This window comes from Peromyscus maniculatus, chromosome X (assembly GCF_049852395.1).
Source record: "Peromyscus maniculatus bairdii isolate BWxNUB_F1_BW_parent chromosome X, HU_Pman_BW_mat_3.1, whole genome shotgun sequence".
In the NCBI taxonomy this organism is placed as follows: Eukaryota; Metazoa; Chordata; class Mammalia; order Rodentia; family Cricetidae; genus Peromyscus; species Peromyscus maniculatus.
The window spans coordinates 31929838-31950526 of NC_134875.1; the positions used below are offsets into that span (position 1 = coordinate 31929838).

General features: G+C 36.6%; 1 protein-coding gene across 1 annotated transcript in view; it reads left to right on the plus strand.

Moving 5' to 3' along the window:
• Window positions 1-20689, plus strand: part of Tenm1 (teneurin transmembrane protein 1) — an 827344-nt gene that overhangs the window by 694174 nt on the left and 112481 nt on the right. Inside the window, exons 22-23 of the mRNA XM_006981543.4 lie at window positions 11871-12014; window positions 17908-18157. Of these exons, the coding sequence (XP_006981605.1) occupies window positions 11871-12014; window positions 17908-18157 (394 nt within the window). The remainder of the gene's footprint in view (window positions 1-11870; window positions 12015-17907; window positions 18158-20689) is intronic.

The following is a 20689-nucleotide window of genomic DNA, read 5'->3' on the forward strand; positions in this document are numbered from 1 at the left end:
TCCTATCTCTGCTTCCTAACATTGTGATTATAGCACCAGGCTTTGTATATGGAGTTAGAGGACTGGACTCAGATCCTTGTGCTTACACAGTAAGCACTTTACTGAATGAAGTATCACTCTAGCTTCTGACTGTACCATATCACCAACCTCATTTTATACATAAATTGCATCTCTTCTTTTTAAATATCTCCATTACTAAATATTCTAACCCTTCTTTGTTCTAGTTAGTCATCTTCAATGAGGGAACATTTATCTATAATTAAGGAAACATGTAAGCCACATATATAAGCAAAAAAATAATGTGTATACTCTAGTATTGACTTCTTCATTCCTACTGTTTGCCTGTGTTTGTCATTCTGACTGTAAAACAGCATTAATTAAAATGCCATCTGGGAGGTTTGGGAAGGAGGAAAGCGGAGGGCAGAAATTTGTAAATATAATCTCGATTTTTTTTAGGTAAAATAATGTTAATGTATGTTATTGGTCCTTTTATAAGGATTGGATGATAATAAAAGCAATAGGTAATGAAATGCTTTAGAAATATCCAAAGTATAAGGTTAGACAATGGTTCTTTATACACTTAAGGGAAAATTTTAGAGTGGAGCAAGAAAACTGGCAAAGCCCCCCCCACACAAAAAAAAAGGCTAAAATAATTGCACAAACAGTACCTAAGCTAAAATATGGATTATCTGCCTTGTAGGGAATGTCCCTGTCAGCCATGATTTAAGGGACTGGTGGCTAAAGAGACTTTATTTACTACATATTCTTTATCTCCATCTCCTTTTACTTAGCTTGAGAAGGAAAATGGTTGATTATTTATTTTTAGTGTTCACCACATTTTTAACACATTTTAAAAGTATTTGGTTTAGGAAAAGGTTAGTAAATAAGTAAAAAGAAAACATCAATCTTTATTAAAGGAAAACCCTAGTTTGTCTTATATTTATAGATCTCATCTATAATATACGTTAACATTTATCTATAACTTACATATGTTCATGACTTATACTAACCTGTTATTTGTGTTTTCTTTTCCTTACAATAATTTTAATATGTTTAAATAAAATATAATTAGATCACTTTCATTTCTCTCTTTCCTCCTAGCTACCCACTCTCAAACCCCTCCCGTGCCCCCCACACTCAAGTTAATAGCCTCTTTTTCTTTAATTACTATGGCAGCATTTTATAATTAGTATACTGCTGAATGGAATTTGACAAAGTTTTCTACCAAATAGTAACAATGGTGTTATATATGACATTGCTCAGATTGTTTTTAAATTCAAACCTCTTAATGTAGCTATTTGGTAACATAAAAATAACAAACCTACTCTAAAATGGCCACCTGTCACCTTTAAGTATGTCATCCTGCATAACAAAAGACAATTAAGGTTACAAACAAATTTCAGTTTGCTGATTAGTTTGGAATATGTGATTAGAGATTGCACTACTTTGTCTAGACTCCATAGTATCAGAAAGGCCTTGAAAGTGTCAGAGAGATACAGAGGGAGAGATCGGAGTTATAGAAAGATAAAATTATGTAAATGACACTGAGAGACAGATAAACAGTGACAATTTTGAAGAAGGGGCATGGAAACCACAAAACAAGGAATATGAGTGGCCTCTTGTAGCTAGTGGCAAACATAAGTATGGGCTGTACCCTTAAAGTCTGTGGATGTTAGCTTAGTTCTGCTAATACCTTGGATTTTGTTCATTGAGAACCATTTGAGACTCATGACTGTTTCTACTGTAAGATGACAAATTTATTTTATTTGAATTCTTTTAGTGTGTAACATTTTTTTCACAGCAGCAATAAGAAATGATGGCCTTAGCCATCATTCTTAATGGTCTACTTATAGCAAAGAGTTTAAGACTATGGCCAAGAATGCCTTAACTCTTGTTCCTTCTCATACCAATTAACTGTCAATCTCTGGCCCACCTATTTCAGGATGATGGACTAAGAGGAGTCCAAATTTAAATAAGCTGAATTTGAAGTGATGGAGAATATCTAAGTTGAAATGCTGCTTAATTTGAAATGTGGCAATCTTGCTTCCCATGTAACTAAGCTGTGGGGAATTGGTGTGATATCTAAGTACCAGAATGTCACGAAAGAAGACTGAAGTGTTGAAAGACAACCATAATGGAAACGTAGGAGGTGTTTAAAATCCTAGGCTATCCCATCATTTTCTGCAATGAAAGAGACTTTGCAACTGGTATAACACAAGAGTGAATAAATTACCAATAAGGATTATTTGGACTCCTTACTAAAAGAAGTGTTGGTGACAACTTATAAGATTTATTAATCCAAGTACTTTATTGATCAAGCAGAAGAAGAGTAAAACTCACCCTAAGGTTCACTACAAAAGCTGCAATCAGTAGTTCATCCAGCTTAAAGAATTTGTGGTCTGATTCATGGACAAGACTGCCCTGCTGAAAACTCCATGTGAGCATTTGAAATGATTTGGCCTTAGTGCTTCATTCCCTGGCTCTAAATAAAGTATAATGTCTGGGAATCATTGTATTTTATTTAGTTAGTTTCCTTCCCAACTCTATGGCTTGCAAAACAATATAAAAAAATCACTATTGTTAAGCTCATGATGCCGTTAAAATTCTAGAGACGGCGTATTTAATTTGATGAACTGGCTTGTTCAGGGCCTCTGATCTGCATCCATTATGTGAATTTTGTCAAAATAATTCCCTATGTCCGCCTGTGTCTGCATATATTATCAATGTATAATAATGCATTCTGCCTGATCTTCATTTTAATTAAATTAAATTGCAGCGGTTTAGAGTCCTGGAAGTTCAGGAAATCAGCCATCCGCCTTTAGTAGCACTGCTATAAACAATCCTATTTTTCTTCAAGGTTATTGGCAACAATGATTGCAAAATTATTTAGTACAGTAGTTTGGCAAGAAAGAGTGGTGTTTCTGCAAGAACTAGACTTCCGAAAGGTTCCGAATGCATAGGAGTCTGTCTAAATTGTGTTAGAGAGAAACAGGGGAACATTAATAGTAATAGGTGCTAAGCTATGGCTGCTTTGTGCACACAAAACATTCCTGAGAATGATGCTTTAGTGTTCATAAATTTTCTTTCAGTAAAACCTAAGCAAGCTGGGCAGCCACAAGAACACTACCCACTGAATATTTTAATAATAAATGGGGAGTGCTTTACAATTTGCAAGGTACTTTCACATACATTATTTCATTTTAATCCATATAGCACTCCTGCTTGGTAGGCATGGCACAATTAATAAGACCTCCAATATCCAGAGGAAAAAACTAAGGTTCAAAAAGAGCCTAAAAGCCTGTATAGAGCAGGAATTCCAACTCAGCTCTCCTAACCCTGTGTGTCTTTTTCTGCTGTCACTCTTGACCCAATGAGGGAACACCCCACCTTAACAAGCACCCAATTCTATGCCCCAGTGGCTTTCTGTCGGGAAAGCTAGCAGAGATAATAATCTTTCATCATTTCTTTCCACTGATGAATTCATAATTGTTAACTGAGAGCAGAACTGTATTAGACTGTCAACTTTATAGGCACAGTGCCTAGGCTTTCAATTTCTTAAGGAACAATTACATGCTTGCAACCTTAAAGCAAAGTATGAAAAGAAAAGCAGAGAAACCACCACAAATGAATGTTAAGTGAGTGTCTGCAAAGCCATGCATCATGTCAGCTTCTCAGCTGCTCTTCAGTTTTCAAACTTAAATATGAAATGTTTAGTGTGGGATAGCAGTTGTGTTCATTTTAAAATGATATGGAATCTCTAAAGTAAGGGAGCCTAGGACTTCCTGAGGCTTTTAAATGACCTAATACTCTGGTAAGCAAGTACTACGTGTCCATTTCAGTCTGGTCAAACTCATAGTTAGATTGTAAAACTCATTTCATAAGTCTAGCAGCATTTTTGGAATAATAGAATATGATTTAGTTGCTAATAATAGGACAAAAGTGACAGAAAACAATAGAAAGTATCAAAATATGATGCTATCAGAGAATATTTCAGAGGAACTCTTTATTTCAGTTTGTGTGTGTGTGTGTGTGTGTGTGTGTGTGTGTGTGTGTGTGTGTGTGTGTGCGTTTTACCATATGTATATATGTATGGTGGGTCACAATCAACAAACTCTTTCATGTGGCATTCAGGAATAAAAGTTTGAAAACCATTTGTAATATGATAGAATCTAGAGATAAAAAATACCATGATTTATCAAAACATACAACTTACGGATCAAGTCAGCCTTTACAACTATTCTTGCCTTCCACTCCTTTCTACCAACTCATCCCAAGATATTACAATAATAGTTCTTCAAGATTGGGTGAGAATATAATTTATCAATCAAAACTAGGTGCTTTTGAGAGTAAAAGGACATTTCTTTTCTTTGCAACATTCCATCCTTTTTACTCAAGCCCATTTTTAAAAGCCCATTTCCAAGGTGAGGCTCTCTCTTGAAACTCCTACCGAAACAAAATTGTCTAAATGATAAGAAAGGAGAGCAATCTTTTGTTTTATTTTTTACTAGATGAGATTGAGAATAATTGAGGTTCTTTATTTTTGATGTATTAGAGAGAAAGTGATTCCAACCAATCTGACCTTCTTTAAATTTCATATAAATGCCAAGTATCAAAGTATTCAACACATGTTACTCTTTCTGCCTAAAATGGTTTTCCCTATGCAGACAGTTCCCCCGTAGCTCGTGAGAGGTTAACTTACAATTTTTCTATTTCATGATCTTGCAGTAGCATAAAAGCAATGTGGATTTAGTAAGAGCTATACTTTGAATTTTGATGTTTCCTCTGGCTAGTGATGTGCAGTACTACATTCTATGGTGTTGCTGGGAAGCAGCAGAAAGCTGTAGTTCCCAGTCAATCACTGAATTACAAGAGTAAATAACTGATCTTATACAGAGAGCCATCGTGCTAAGTTCTGATGTACATAAGGTTAAGTGTATTAAGTGAATTTTTACTCCAAATATTTTCAGCTTGCAAACACAAGCCCATTGTTAGTCAAGGTGATTCTATACAGTAATCCCTCTCCTCTTCTCTGTGGTTTCACTTTTCTTGGTTTCAGTTACTCAGTGAACTGAAGTCTGAAAATATTAAATGAAATTTTCTAGAAATAAATACTCCATGCAGTTTTAGGCTGCATGCCATTCTGAGCAGCATAATGATATCTCTCACCATTCCATCTTGCCGAGACAAGAATAATTTCAGGCCAGTGAGATGGTTCAGCTAAGTAAACTACTTGACATGCAAGTCTGATGACCTGAGTTCCAACCTTAGAACCCATGCAAAGGGAAAAGGAGAGAGATGACTCCACAAAGTTGTCCTCTAACCTCCCTGTGTTCAATATGGCACATGCACACACACACACACACACACACACACACACACACACACACACACACACACAGAGAGAGAGAGGGGGGGGCATGAACATATAGCAATAATAATTTCAAAAGCAAGGAAAGAATTATCTCTTTGTCCAGCATATCCATAGTATATATGCTAATGGCCTATTAGTATCCCATAGTAGTGTCAGTTATCAAATCAACTTGCCAAGCTATTGAAGTGCTTGTGTTCAGTTAACGCTTAATTTACTTAATGACTCCAAAGCACAAGAATAGTTGTGTGAAGGAGACACCACAGCATGAAACATGGAAGGATAGATTAACTCTGACTACTGTGTGACAATGCTGCAGGGCACATAGACAAAAATATCAGCATAGAGGTTTAATACTATCCACAGTCTCAGGCATCCAGTAAAAGGTCTTAAAATGTGTCTCCCACAAGGGAGGGAAGCCTCGTTAGGTAAACCTCTTCTCTTTGTCTTTCCCATCCAACATAAATTCCCTTGTTAGAATCATTCCTAATATTACACATTTTCTTCTTTGTAACCTTTACCAAAACGTATGTATGTGTGTGAGTGTGCTATTAATTTTTCTTTCATATTTTTCCTTTCACTAGAATATAAGCTGAGCCAGGAGGAATTCTGTCTTATTCTGTTTTATTCATCCTCATATCCCAAGTGCCCCATACAGTTCCTGTCAATAGGAGGTACTCAATAAATATTACATATTTTTTGAATGATTGAACAAACAAATAAAGTCAAAAGTGACCCCTTAGCCTTGCCTGTGTAGTGGAATTATATGGCTCCACAGTAAGAGAAGTACAAAGGCACACAAAGGCACTCAGAAATTTGTATATGATCCCAGAGCATCTTTCTGGTCTTTATGCAACTAGACTTGAACAAATCACCCAGAAAACAATCTTACAACATTGGATTTCAGTAGATAGACTCATATGAAACATTTGAATAGCTATTCACACTCCTAGATGCCTTTTTCTAACTGTCCAACTACATATCTCTTAATATTATCTTGCATAACCCTTTTTTGTGAATGTTTAGGGTACATATACTAAGTAAAGTATTAGTGCTGCTCAGGTCAAATCCAGTGACTGTCAAAAAGGATACTGTATCATGATCAGGTTGGATTTAATTCAGGACCACAGTGGTGGTTCAACATTGGGGAATCTATTGCTATAACTCACGATCATAGATTAAAGTTGAAAACTATATGACTATTTCCACAAATGCTGAAAAGGCACTCAATACAAAACCCACCACCTGATGTAGACAGTCCTAATAAACTAAGAATTATAGATAAACAAAGCATTTCAGGCAATCAGGCAGTATGTCAAATCAAGGAACCTCTGATGTCAAGCTACCCTATGATAAATTACTCAAGAATAGGAAAAGATACACCTTTGAGAGCACTCACTTGTTTACAATAGATAACATATTATCAACATAATCTATCGTTATGGCCTTCATTTGGTTCTTCAGGTATTTTGTTTTCTGTCATTTTCTGGTTTTGCATTAATATAAATTTAATGGAAAATATTTATTGTTCTATTGAATGGCTTCTTTTGAAGAAAAAAATTTCATTTTCTCAGATATTCTTTAAATGTCTTCAAATTATTTCTAGATGCATGCTGAGTTCATGAAGTAACACAAATTTTTCTACTGACTATCAGACCACTTTTAATTATATATTACTTTCATAAATGCAAGCATTATGAATTCTGAAGCCTTGGCCTGAAGCTATTGAAAATCATCTGCTTAATCTTGTCATATTTTACACAGCAGCTTTGTTACATTGTATCTTTACCTTGGCTACTTAATGTCAATCCCTTATTCTAGTCATTATAGATGAATGATATAGTCATTAAACTGGATGTCAGGGACAGTGTGGCCCCTTAGCCTTCTTATAGTCCACATGTGGTAAAAATAATAATAATAATAATGCTTCCCACATAAGTAAAATAAACATTAAGAGGGTTTTCTTTTCAAAACCCTCAGAGAGAACAAGCTAGTTTTTTGCATTCAGTCTTCTTAATATGCCAGTGTAAGATTTGCAGGAAGATTATCAATGAAGTCAGAGATATGCACCTGTGATCAGAAGACACAGCCCTCTGCAAAAAGTGCTTAACAAATATTCACTTGTTATCTCTGCATAGATTCTGAAACAAAAAATACAAAAAGACAGAACTCTAAGTAGAATTAAGGTTGTCACAAAGGAGTATGCCACATGACTCAAAGAACATATTCTTCCATATTGACTTTTTCCCAATTGCCTTTCCAATATATTTACACCATCATGAGGCACTGTGCCAGCCCCTGTGCAGTATAGCCCATGACCGTTTGCCTACCTATCCCTACTCACTGCCAGTCTAAACCACTTCTACAATCTGCAATACTGTTGAATTATTGTTTGCTTTCTTATTATACTATTTTTCCTAGCTCTGCTCCAGAGTGCCACAGGCTGAATCTGTGACTTATACAATGCTGTGTTAATGATCAAATGCTATAGGGAACAGGCCAGAAACTGGTCATGGTCCACTCTGCTTACTTAGCATGGCAGCTGTCATGGTATTGAGCAGAATGTTGTGTCAAGGCTTAGCATTTTTAGCACTGGATCCAATATAACTCTCCTTTTGCTGTATTTAATTATACAAAACACTAGGGCTTTAGTGCGTTGCAGTCTGCTTCCATGAGAAGAAGTTGAAGATTGGGCTGCTATTACATTTGCCAGTCCCCTTGCATTTGGAGAGCAGTTCAGCATCATGGAGAGAAACTTTTCCTTCTCAGAAGCCAATTCTAAGTTCCAGGATTAAGCTAAAGTGGGCTGCTGTCAAAAAGAAACCTTGCCTTGTTACTCTGAGTAAGGAGTTGCACACAAAAATACACCAACCCACAGCCATTCTCATTAAAGTCAGTTGGAATTTTGGACAAGTCTTAAGTATAAATTATAACTTTATTAGCTCATAGAGCTTTCTCAGGAGAAAGTAAATCTAATAAAAATTAGAGGGAACTTATTAAGTAGTTGCCTTGTTGCTATTTGCTGTGACTGGGGAGAAAAAAGTAATATAATTGTGGGGTTTGCAGCCAATGCACTTTTTTGTTGCGGACTGGAGAGCAATTCACAGAGCAGATAGAAGGAGGTGAAAAGAGTATGTGTGTCTCATTAACATTGCATTGAGAACTATTTAATTGATGCTTTATGTAAGCATTTCCTGCTGCCGAGTTTGGATGATCTTTAACTGTTACTAAGAGGGAAAAAGCAGGCTCCACACCATCATCAGAGGTCACCAAGGCACACTATTTATTTGCAAAACTACACAACCACCTTCCGGAAAAAGGATTCTACAGGAGCTTACCAGGCTTCCAATGTACAGAAGGCAGATCCCATAATTGCCAGGCATACTATGGGGAATGAGATTATGGCGTTGAAGGAACCGGTAATTACTGGTGTTGTGATTATTTATTAATTAAGACTTTAAACATTGGCAAAAGAAGCAGAAATCATGTCATTCTACACAGCAATATGTTCTTTAATGTGTTTTCTAACCACCTGATCTTTCCAACATGAGATGCATTGCACTATTTGGCTTGTTGGTTTAATCCTAAACTTGAACTTACCAAACACCATGTAAAAGAAGTGTAATATAGAATCATATAGTGTTAATGATAAAGGGGAAGTAAAAATAATTATTTAATACATGTGTCTTCAATCCAGAAGTATTATTTGGACAGTAAGACAACAAACTTCCTAGGTTGGTACACAAAATTTTGTGTATATTTTCACTTTTCTAGGAAGACTATCCATGACATTGTTCACAAGAGTCACAAGTAAATACTTCATAACCCATAATAGCAGAAGGACCAATTTTACTGCCCTTCTCCCAACTTGGAGATGAAGAAGAATTTGCCCGAGACCCAAAATTTACTTAATGGCAGATATGAAAGTCAAAGTTTTTCCTCTCTTGGCCTAAAATCAAGTGATTTTAGCCAGCAGAACAGCTATGATGAGATATCAGGAAGATTGTAGACTGCATTGATTAATGACATGAGTACAACAGGGATTACCTTTGAGATTTCTTTTAGCTGAGAGATCCTATTCACTCTCATCTTCAGAGAACAGCATTAGACAGAGAAGCCTCTAATAATTTCCATTTCGAGATTACTTTCATTTTATGACTGGTAATTGTCCTTGTCCACTGATCTCTCTTGATAATGTTGCTTAGTAGAGACTAAAATTAAAAATGAGTTTGCAGAAATGGGGAGATGGCTCATAGATAAAGGGCAAGGAGGCCTGACTTCAGTCCCCCAAACCCCTGGAAAAGCCAGTTGTGATAGCATGCATTTGTAATCCCAGAACTGAGAAGGCATGAAAAAGAGGATCACTGGGTTATCTAGTCAGCCAGTCTTGCTGAACTGACGAGCTCTCATTCACCAATAGACTGCTCCCATCATCAAAAATAAGAGTCGGACCAGCAAGATGGCTCAGCTGGTAATGGTACTTTATAGGCAAGCCTGATGATCTATCTGGCTTAGAGGATTGATAACCACATGGCCGAAAGAGAGAGCTGACTCACATATGCTGTCCTCTAACATCCACATGCACATGTGGAACAGGTACATGTATACACAAACAAACAAAGAATTGATTACAATTTAAAATTTAAAAACAATAAGGTAGAGAGCTACTGATAAAGGCACACTAGATGTCAACCTCTAGACTCCACACACATGCAAACATACACAAACATGTATCCAAACCAAAAAAAAAAAGTTCCCATGAGTCTTCACCAGCTGATAGCTGATAGAACTGTAGTGACATCTGAACTGGTTATACAATTTGTAAGGCCCAGTGAAACAAAAATGAAAATACACACTCCTTCCCTAAAACTACTAAGGATTTCAAAACAATAACAGCAAACTTAATGTCAACTGTATGACCCTTCTAATCATAAGCTACATCCAGTGAGAACTATTGTGATTTCTTACTCCTGAGCATTATTGGCTTGAGGGTCCAGAAGAAATGTAACTTTCAACTTCAAATTGACCATACATTTATAAAACTAGAGAAAGTAGTATACTCATAATCTTAGGAATGTTTTGACTTACCTGCATATGGACTTTTACATACTCATACACAAGCAAATCAGTTTAATTATTTTTCTGATCATATAATAATGCCAGTAACCCAAAATAGTTTGTTTTCATTTTTCATTTTTGACCCATTATGTTGACATTGCTTAAGCACCTGTTTTCTTTACCAGTTCATAAACGAACAGCAAAGGAGGAAATGAGCTCTCCAAGGACATCTAAAGATCTGGTAGAGACTGGTACCAGAACGCAGTATCAGAAGACAGACCAACTGGGTCTATTTTAAGCTGCCAGAGAGGCAAGAGAACCTTTGGGATATGCAGTGTAATGAGTCAGTTCTCTAAGCCAGGCTTAGAACATTTTGAAGATAGAAAGCATTTTGAAATTCATAAGACAGAAATCTGGGGTACTGACAGGTAAGCAGGTTCACCAACTGAGAAAATGACTATGACTTGGTATGTTTGGGCTATACATATTTCAGTAGGACAGAGACATCCAAGATACCACATTCTGCACTTCCCATTTTAGAGGCATACTAGAGTTCTACATTTAATGCACAACATCTGTGCTTCATAGGAGCATAGGAGTTGAAGCCAAATTCTTGGGTGATGTCCCATTGGTACTCTATATGCAGAAACAAAAGCATAGTATACACAAAGTATAATTTACAGTTGCAGCACTCTAAGCAAACTCAGACATCACAGTAAAGTAAAGGCTGTTGGTACAGAAAATACATGAATTGACTAAACCAATTTTATTAGTTTCATACGTATTTAAGTGTTACATAAGTGATTTGGTACTCCAAAGTCCGTTTCCTGGATGCATTTTACACTCTAGAGAAGTGAGAAACCAGCTTTACCCTATACTTCTCCCATAAAAGCACTGAGAGGAATTACACTGTGTGCACTTAATTCTAAGAGAGCATCTCAAGCCGGGCGTTGGTGGCGCACGCCTTTAATCCCAGCACTCGGGAGGCAGAGCCAGGCGGATCTCTGTGAGTTCGAGGCCAGCCTGGGCTACCAAGTGAGCTCCAGGAAAGGCGCAAAGCTACACAGAGAAACCCTGTCTCGAAAAACCAAAAAAAAAAAAAAAAAAAGAGAGCATCTCACTTCAGGTTTACAGAGCAGAATCTAATCAGAAAGCCCAGAATGAAGTTGAATGTTCATGTGTATATGTTACCTATCTACAACAGCTTCCATTCACTTAATGCTTCACAAATGTACCCAGTATTCACTAATTGGTCATTTGGGAGTAACCAATACCTATTCCAAGTACAGTTCTAGACTATACCAGATGAAAGGCATTTGTTATTAAATTTCACCCCAAATCAGAAATCAATATCAAATACAACAACCACATAATTATCAACCAGTGTGAACATGGAGTAAATACTCTACAATTATCTAACATGCTATTAACTCTTTTTTTGCAGTGTCTGTGGGATATGAATATGAGATGTGCCCTGACATTATTCTCTGGGAACAAAGGACAGTCGTTTTACAGGGCTTTGAGATGGATGCATCTAACCTAGGAGGCTGGTCCTTGAATAAACATCATATTTTTAATCCTCAAAGTGGTGAGCTACTTTTAAAAAACTTGTATTAATACCAGTTTCCTAATACTGTTTAGTACACATTTGTTGTTGAAAATTTTGTCAAGTGTAAGAGAACAGTCACCTACAAGGATAACACTTAGAGATGTCCAAGTTAATACATCTGCATATGGGTACTATAATTTGATGCTGAGTTCGTTGTAGCATTTCAGAATCAGAACACTCTCACTAACTGTTATCACTTCTCTTTAGTTTGTAGTTGAATCCTTGAGTCAATAAGAAAATCAGTCATGAGAAAGGATCACATGTATCCCTTGAGTTCATGCTGGTTGTTCTACCCTGGCCATGACAGCTTCATTCCAACTCCTCCACTTACTTTTGCATCCAGCTTAGAAACTGGTCCTTAGAATTTTCATCCTGATTTTCTGCAAACATCTTCTACTTGTAACTTTTCACCACAAAAACAGTATTGCTTTTTGTCAAAAGAGGCTGTTTCTAAGAACCTGGACTGGTTCATATACTTCAGGGTGCATTTTCAAAAAACAAAAATGAAGGTGTCATTAGTTCAGCCACCGTTCTATCCAGCCTACATTTATGGAATAAATAAATAAATCTGAGTTATTTTGTGAAACCATGTTATAATTCTGCCCATGATCTTATTTCATTCATATACGTAGTGAAAAACAGCCACGCAGAAATTATGATAAGCAAAGATAGCCAGATTTGCTCTACCAATGGAATGGCAAACCCTCTCCTAGCCCCATTATGAGACAGAGGGGAACAAGTCCATGGCTGTATGTCACCAATGTACCTCCCCTTCCCCCTTGAAGGAAGATGCTAAGTTCCATTTCAAATTGTTTGTTTGTTTGTTTGTTTTAACAGTAAAGCTTCAAGCACAGACATAAAATGTCAACTTTTTTTTTCAGTTGTCAAAAGGAGAGCCACAATTTTCAGAATACAAAAATGAAAGGGCAGATGCCACTTATTAAATTATTAGAGTTTTTTTGCTGTTGTTGTTGTTTTGATTTGAAAGAGTTTGACATTTAAAGCAGCCGTTACTTTTCCACTCACTTTTATTGGCATATATGGATTGTCTCTTTCAAACGCCTGTCATTGACATTAAGCACCAACTGAGAAATGACCTCAATGGAACCAGCCCCCAGCTGTGCGCTCCGGGTCTTGTATCTTCTTATCATTTGCTTCACACAGACTCTGAAACAGAGAGGAGCTATTCAGAAAGCTGGCTCTGGGAACCACACATTCCTTACATCTCTAATTCACCCATAATTACTTTTTAGGTAATTAGGTATGAAGTTATTTCTGAGAATTTTGAACTGTTTTATTGAAGTATAATTTATACACCATAAAACTTACCCATTTGAAGTGCACACTTAAATGATGCTTAGTAAATTTGTACTTGTCCTGTGATCACCAAAACTCACATTTGGGATATTTTATCACAACAAAAATATCTCTTGCATTACCTGAAGCCTCACTAAATCTGCTTTTGGTTTCTACCTTTCTCATCATTTTATTATGAGAAGGAAACCTTACTATTTTGGATAGCTTCTCACCCCACAAGGGGCATTTGCACATTTAGCATCTCATTTGTGGAGGCATTGTGTTTCTCACCAAGAACTGGTCCCACTTGCCAGGAAATAAATCTGAAGCCAGCTCTACCAATGCCTTTCAGTTTGACCTTGAATGCAAACGCCTGTCTTAAGGTGTTTCTGAGGTCAAAATCCCACCCACAAAGACAGTTTTAGAAGAAAGAATGATAAATGTAAGGGAGCAGGGTTGGGAACACCAATTTAGAAAGAAATGCTCTTCCCCCTCAGGTCAGATGGTCTTTTCTGACTGATTAAGGCAGGAACAATGTCATTCTGAATTCTTCCATTCCACTTCTCTCATGAAAAAGCCTAACTCTTTAGGCACCCAGCCTTTTTGATCTGAGACAGATAGTAGATTAGAAACAAGAATCTATCTTCCTGCAATTTCCTCTCACTGGTTAAAAAGACATCTATAATTAGATTGGATGTCTGCTGCCATTCTATTCTCAGTTTTACTCTAGCTCCCAAATCATTATGCAGTGGGTAGTTTCCAATAGGCACTGTATTCAGACCATTTGTCATTTCAGTTACCATCACTATATTTACCTGACAATTAGCCATTGCTTGTGGAAAAAATGTTTCTAAATATTCACCCTGATGGACATACACAGTTTCTACTATCACTGTGATAAAAACACTAGAAATGCATGTTTTTCAACATTGTTTCCTCCAAATACACCCTTTGATGATTACAGAGTACATATTCATTCTTTTTAATTCTTTAAAATTTTTATTCATTACAGAGATTAATCTTTCTAACATCCTCTAGTGTTTCCTAGGAACTAATTGTTAAACAGTATTAGAACAGCCCAGGGTACTAATTGTACATTGTTATCTATCTGAAATAGCAAATTTCCTTAGACTCCCAGATAGGCCAGTAGTTTGTCGACAAATGGTTTTACTGGGAGAAGATGTAAACTGCCATTGATCATGCTGGCATATCTCCCACTTTGTGTTTATACCCTCTCAGTCAAATAGTAAGAGAAATATGTATTGCGTCCCTTGTTGGTCATAAGTCTGAAAAATGGTTTCTTTTTTGAAATCAGCATAAAGCACCACCCACTGGCTTCCAGGGGGAATTTTATTTTGAACTTCTTTATAAGCTTCAGAAGAACTTTTGAGCAAGGTAGCAGAAAGGTAGGAATAGTATGTTTTAAAATGTGCTTACTTTATTACAGTGCAAACTTGGCTCTCACGTTGTAGCAGAGAAAAAGGAAACGTGGGTTTCTGGCATCCCATTCAGTGAGATATCATTGTTGAGTATATACAAGACACCTAATCCTTAGCAAGAAGTTGGCTTTCATATAAATAGTATATGTTGTCCTGTTTCAAAATGTGCTTCATGGCAGAATAAACTGGCAAAGAAGCAGCAGTAATTGATCAAGATTTCCAGAAACATAAACAAAATATTTTCAGAGCAACCTCTTGCAGAAGAATTGGTGTTAAATCATTGTTGCTAGATGGTATGGCCTGGTTCTGTGTAATAGAAGGTTAAACAGATTCTTGAAACAACAAAAACACCCTTCAGAATGATCTATTTTTCCAGGGCAATACAAAAGGGGTTTGCCCATTTGTGTTCTGATTGCTTCAGCTTTTAACAGAAATGGTAATTTCAGTACATGGGCACTTTAGTACCTTGCATGAAAGCAAGACATCAATTGTAGAGATGTAATCAGAAAGTACATTGCCTTATGTTTTATTTCCTTTAATCATTCTTCTTTTTTGATGGAGTACTGGGCTTTCTAATCGAAAAGGGGAGTTGTGGAATTGCAGGCTTAGAAGAATGGGTTAGAATAGCCATCTTTAGTTTTTAAATTGCCAGGAGCCTGGTAATAACATGTCATTTTAAGGGCAGTTGTTAACTATACCATTATATTGATATAAAAAATGGAGATCTACCTGTGAAAATAGATGTTAATAGCAAATCTGGTATTTCCAAGCCAATAATTGGAAAGATTTTTGAATAGTATACCCTATCGTGAATTGCTGAAGTACTGAGATGCTAAACAGTGGTTTCCTCAATTACTAAAGAATGTATCATACTCTCATCGGCCAGATATTGGGCATTTTCTGATGCCTAATGAACAGACATCAGGCGATTTCTTTTCAATGATGTTGTATAACTGTCACTCCAGTTTCCCCCACTTCTTCCCATTTCATTAAAATTGAAGTATTGATCACACTTAAATTAAATGTTTTGAGAGGGAAATGAAATTCAGGCCTATTAGTCATATTGAATTAGTTATTCTAAATCATAAAAAATGTCCTTATGGGCTAATATAGTAATCAACAGAGTAATAAGTAAGTAGTGACCCTAAAGTTATCTCATAGTCTTGTAATAAAAGATCAATTTGTTGGAGTATAAACTTATAGCTACTCTTGCAAATCATGTGTAGAAAAGCTGTGTGCAATCATTCTGAGGGGGAACATAAAAAATACTTAAATTTGAAATCCAAAAACCATATGATGGATGGAATTTCTAGTTCCTGGAAGACTGTTTATAAGTATATATTGGTGCCTTGGCATGCATATTTTATGTTGTTGTTTATTTTTACCAGCAATGTTCCTATCTCAGAATGATCAATAGTTTCTTTTGTAGAGCTGAAAGTTGGAAGAGAACTGAAGAAGACATTTCAGGAAGCATTTAAGGAGAATAAGAGATAGTGTGAGGAGAGAGATAGCAAGAAACAAGGGAGGAAAAAGAAGGGCAGACAATATAACTGTATTCATTCATATGCTGTCAGTTACTTCGGTCTGACACATTGGCATGCCTTCTCACAACATGGATGTTTTACCTGCCCTGGCTCATTCTGGACTGACTTGTGTGTGCCATTTAGCACAGCAGTGCTTGTTGCTTGGATTTTCTGCCCAGGCACAGCAGGTTTGCAAAATCATTGAAATTTGGAATAGGAAACTACAAGAGACTCAAAGCCTATTTTCAGCATTTACTGAGCACTTATAAAGACTTGGCCATGGGAATTGGCACTAAAAATACAGAAAGGAGTAAGACAGAAGATATGCCTTCAAGGAGTTCATTCATGTTACAATGGGGAAGACAGAAAAGTGAGGAAAACTGTGTCACACAATGTGGTAAGTGTTACAATAGAGCTATGGGAAATGGGCACATGCCAAAGAGCATGACTAATTCTGCCTGGATGGAGTATTAGGGAAGACATGAGCTGAGCTCTGAAGTTAGTTCCCTCAAAGAGACAAAATGAAGAGGGTACTCAGGATAGAGGCAATAACCCATACAAAATCATAGCAGAAGGGAAGAGTATGAAAATAACTCTAATTTTTTGTCATGACCAAATATTGGAATAAGTGCAATAAGAGAGAAATCTAGGAAGGCCAAACCAACAAGTAATCTGGATGCCTTATCAGTAACAAATGCAGTCTTTATTCTATAGTGGATATGTACATATTGTAAGGTTTTCCATGATGACCAGATTTACAGTTTAGGTAACTACATAACAGTGACAATACTCGTGGGATGGGTTTAAACAAAAGAGGAAGGGAAGAGTTTGGTAGGAGATACGGGAAGTATAATGAGCTCAATCCCAACCTTTTTCAATTGAAGGTAGCTACAGAGCATCTAGGTAAAGAGGTCCAGTAAGAAAGTGCATGTTGGGTAAGGACTCCAAACAAGAGAAAGTTTCAGTGAACAGAGATGAGAGTCAAAGTTATGGGTATAAATGCAATTACCCAAACAGAATGATTGAAAAGCATCTTCATAAGTCGATATCTCTAGTTTTTGCAATGACGATAGTGAGATATGGTCCAAAAGAGTGGAAAATTCAAGTCCCTTTTGTACATCTTGGAAGTGCATTATAGCAGGAGGATTTGTTTCCTTTTCATAAAAGCACATTACCATCCTGATTGTGTTTTACTTAGGTGGATATTAAAATGAATGGAGAGTCTCTTTTCCTGAACCAGTTGCTCAATGAGGATAAAGTGGAGTTAGGTAGATGTGAGCAAGTCATCAAGAAAGCCAACCAGAAATGAAAAACTAGTCACATAGAATCCACAGAGCTAAGTAAATGGGGGACCATTAAAAGTTAGCTATCAAATAATTTATTATAGAATTTGGAATCAGTATTAAAGAGACTCTTTGCATTTCCTTACTTCACAGAAAGACAAACTGGGGAAAAGTGCCATGGCTATACACTTGAACAAAATTAATAGTAATGTGGTTCACCCTCAGATTCTCCTGTTAGGCCAAAGCTCCCTTCTGTTTTGAACTCTGAGAGAAAACTTCACTTTTGGCAAATACTTTTCTAATTTCTGTTCTCTTTCTTGCTTGTGTCTAGGAATCATACATAAAGGAAATGGGGAAAACATGTTCATTTCCCAGCAGCCTCCAGTCATATCCACCATAATGGGTAATGGACACCAAAGGAGTGTAGCCTGCACTAACTGCAATGGCCCAGCCCATAACAACAAACTCTTTGCACCTGTTGCTTTAGCTTCTGGCCCTGATGGTAGTGTGTATGTTGGTGACTTCAATTTTGTAAGGCGAATATTTCCTTCGGGAAATTCTGTTAGCATTTTGGAATTAAGGTAAGTTTCTTCTTATCTCTGTATTTGCTTGACTGATAAGGGAAAAAAAACAGAATAAGATCACGTGAAGAGAAAAATAATTGCCAACAAAAGCATAAAATGCACTTTCCCATGTTAAAGCACTAACTGATTATGGGGGAATCTCTCCCCTATTTGTTGTCCTGTTACCCCCAAACCACACGCACACAAATAAAAAAAATTGGACTCAGAAAGCTGTATTGCATATATGTATGCATAGACATACATGAACACATATATACTATATACACTATAATATACACATATATACATATACACTATATACAATATATATGTATGTATGTATATGTGTGTGTATATATATATATATGACAGAGGCTGTTAGCTTGAGAGTGGGAGGGAATATAAGAGGGGTTCCAGGGATAGCAGCAGGGAAGGGCTGGACAAAGGGAAAATGATGTAATTCTATTTCAATTAAAAACCCCAAAATTGCCGGGCGGTGGTGGCGCACGCCTTTAATCCCAGCACTCAGGAGGCAGAGGCAGGCGGATCTCTGTGAGTTCGAGGCCAGCCTGGACTACCAAGTGAGTCTCAGGAAAGGCGCAAAGCTACACAGAGAAACCCTGTCTCGAAAAACCAAAAAAAAAAAAAAAAAAAACCCAAAATATATTTAAATTCAAAAACTGTTTTAAATATGATTTAAAAACATAATTTTCAAAATGTGAAGGAATAGGAGTAATGGTCACAAGCCAACTTCACCTGTTTAAAGGAACCTTTAATCAGTAATTGAAGAGTCCGGAAGTATTGCCATTCCTGAACGTGAGGCTCCCCCTGTCTGCATGGCTATTAAGTGGATCTCAGTACTTCCAAGTGCTGACATAAGTTACTTAGTGCTGGCCACTGTCAAGCTAATAAAAGCTACCCATTCCATTGTTGCTGGTAGCAGTATCACCAGATTTAAAAGGGCTTTTCAGTCTTTTGAAGTCATTTAATATAGAAGAACATTGAAGTCTGTTTTCTCATGGTATCACAAGGAAGTAAGAAGACACTTTCTATCTTTGAAAGAGCAATTCAGTGATGATTAAAGCATCCATCTTTAGATTTTCTTCCTCTGTTCTAAGTATTTTCTTGAGAGTATAAAGAATGTTAATACCTTTTGTAAAGAATTCATACCTTTTTGCTCTGCTATATCCTGAAGTTACATAAATATTACAACTAAATCAACCATGGCTTAAACAGCTTATTACTTCCCTTTCTGTGGCTATAAGACAAACTATATGTCCTCTGGAGTTCACGAAAAAGACAGCATCCATTCCTGTCCCATCAGGGATTAAAACTGCTGCTTCATCCCTGAGGAAATTGGCAAGGCTTTCCTTCTAATCGGTTATGGAAGATTTATCCATAACACATGACTCTGGAAATCGAGGCTAAAATTTCTAGATTCCAAAGGATTTTGTTGTCATCTTTTGAATATTTCATACAATAATTTTTGCTTCGGGCATCCCCTCAGTGACATCAAAAATAGTGACTGACAGGGCCAACACATCATGAAGTGATGGACTGTACATAGGACTATTGAGATGCTTTGCATCATTTTCATTCATCACTTACGTTCACTATGATGAAAGTTTGACTTTACATGGGCATTCCTCGAATGTTTTCACATTTTCATTCTTGCTTTGGAATCCACCTCCCTTTTCTCAAACTGAGTTATTCTTTCACACCTAGTTTGGGAAATGTAGTCCCAAGCCACCATCCATTTTCCACATTAATTCACTCTAGTTTTAATACATTTCTTAATTATAATTGCAAATGCTGTCATATGGAAGAAAGCTGCTAAATCCCTTGGCTAATAAAAAATAGACTATGAAGTTAAGACTTTGTAAAGACAAAGCACATCCAAAAATGTCTAGAGGGGCACTAATTCATACCACCCTAACCTAATCAAGTATTCATGGGCCTCACAATGTCAGACCTCATGGAGATTTGTCATTTCTAGTAGTATATCTCTTTAGGCATCAGTAGAAAGTCAACAAGAAATCTAAGTTAGGTGCATACCTGGATTTGAAAGCTATTTATACAACATCCTACATATGTTTTCATAATCCTAGGGGTGTTCTATCAACATGATGCCAAACATGAATGGAAGCACTGAGCAATTCATTCAACATATAGGCTGTCAGGTAGTAAAAAGTCCTGGTCTTACTGAGCTAGTCTAGTTAACCCCGTAAAAGCCCACATATGTAATACCTACATTGCTTCCTCATTAAAGGAAAGGTAGTAAAGTCTATAAAAACAAAACAAAAAATATATTAATAGAAGGAAACCCTTACTGAATTCAGTCCTTTCCTTTGTAATTTGAGTGTAAATTTACCTACGGTGGAACAATTGCCTTTCATTGATGAAATTCACAGTTAAAGATTCTCAACAATTCACAAATTTACATTTTAGTACAAAATACCCTGTGGCCTTCAACACAAAGTCATTTCACATATAAATTAAAATAACTTGACCTCGAATTACAAAGTGATTTCTATTGGCATAAAATACATT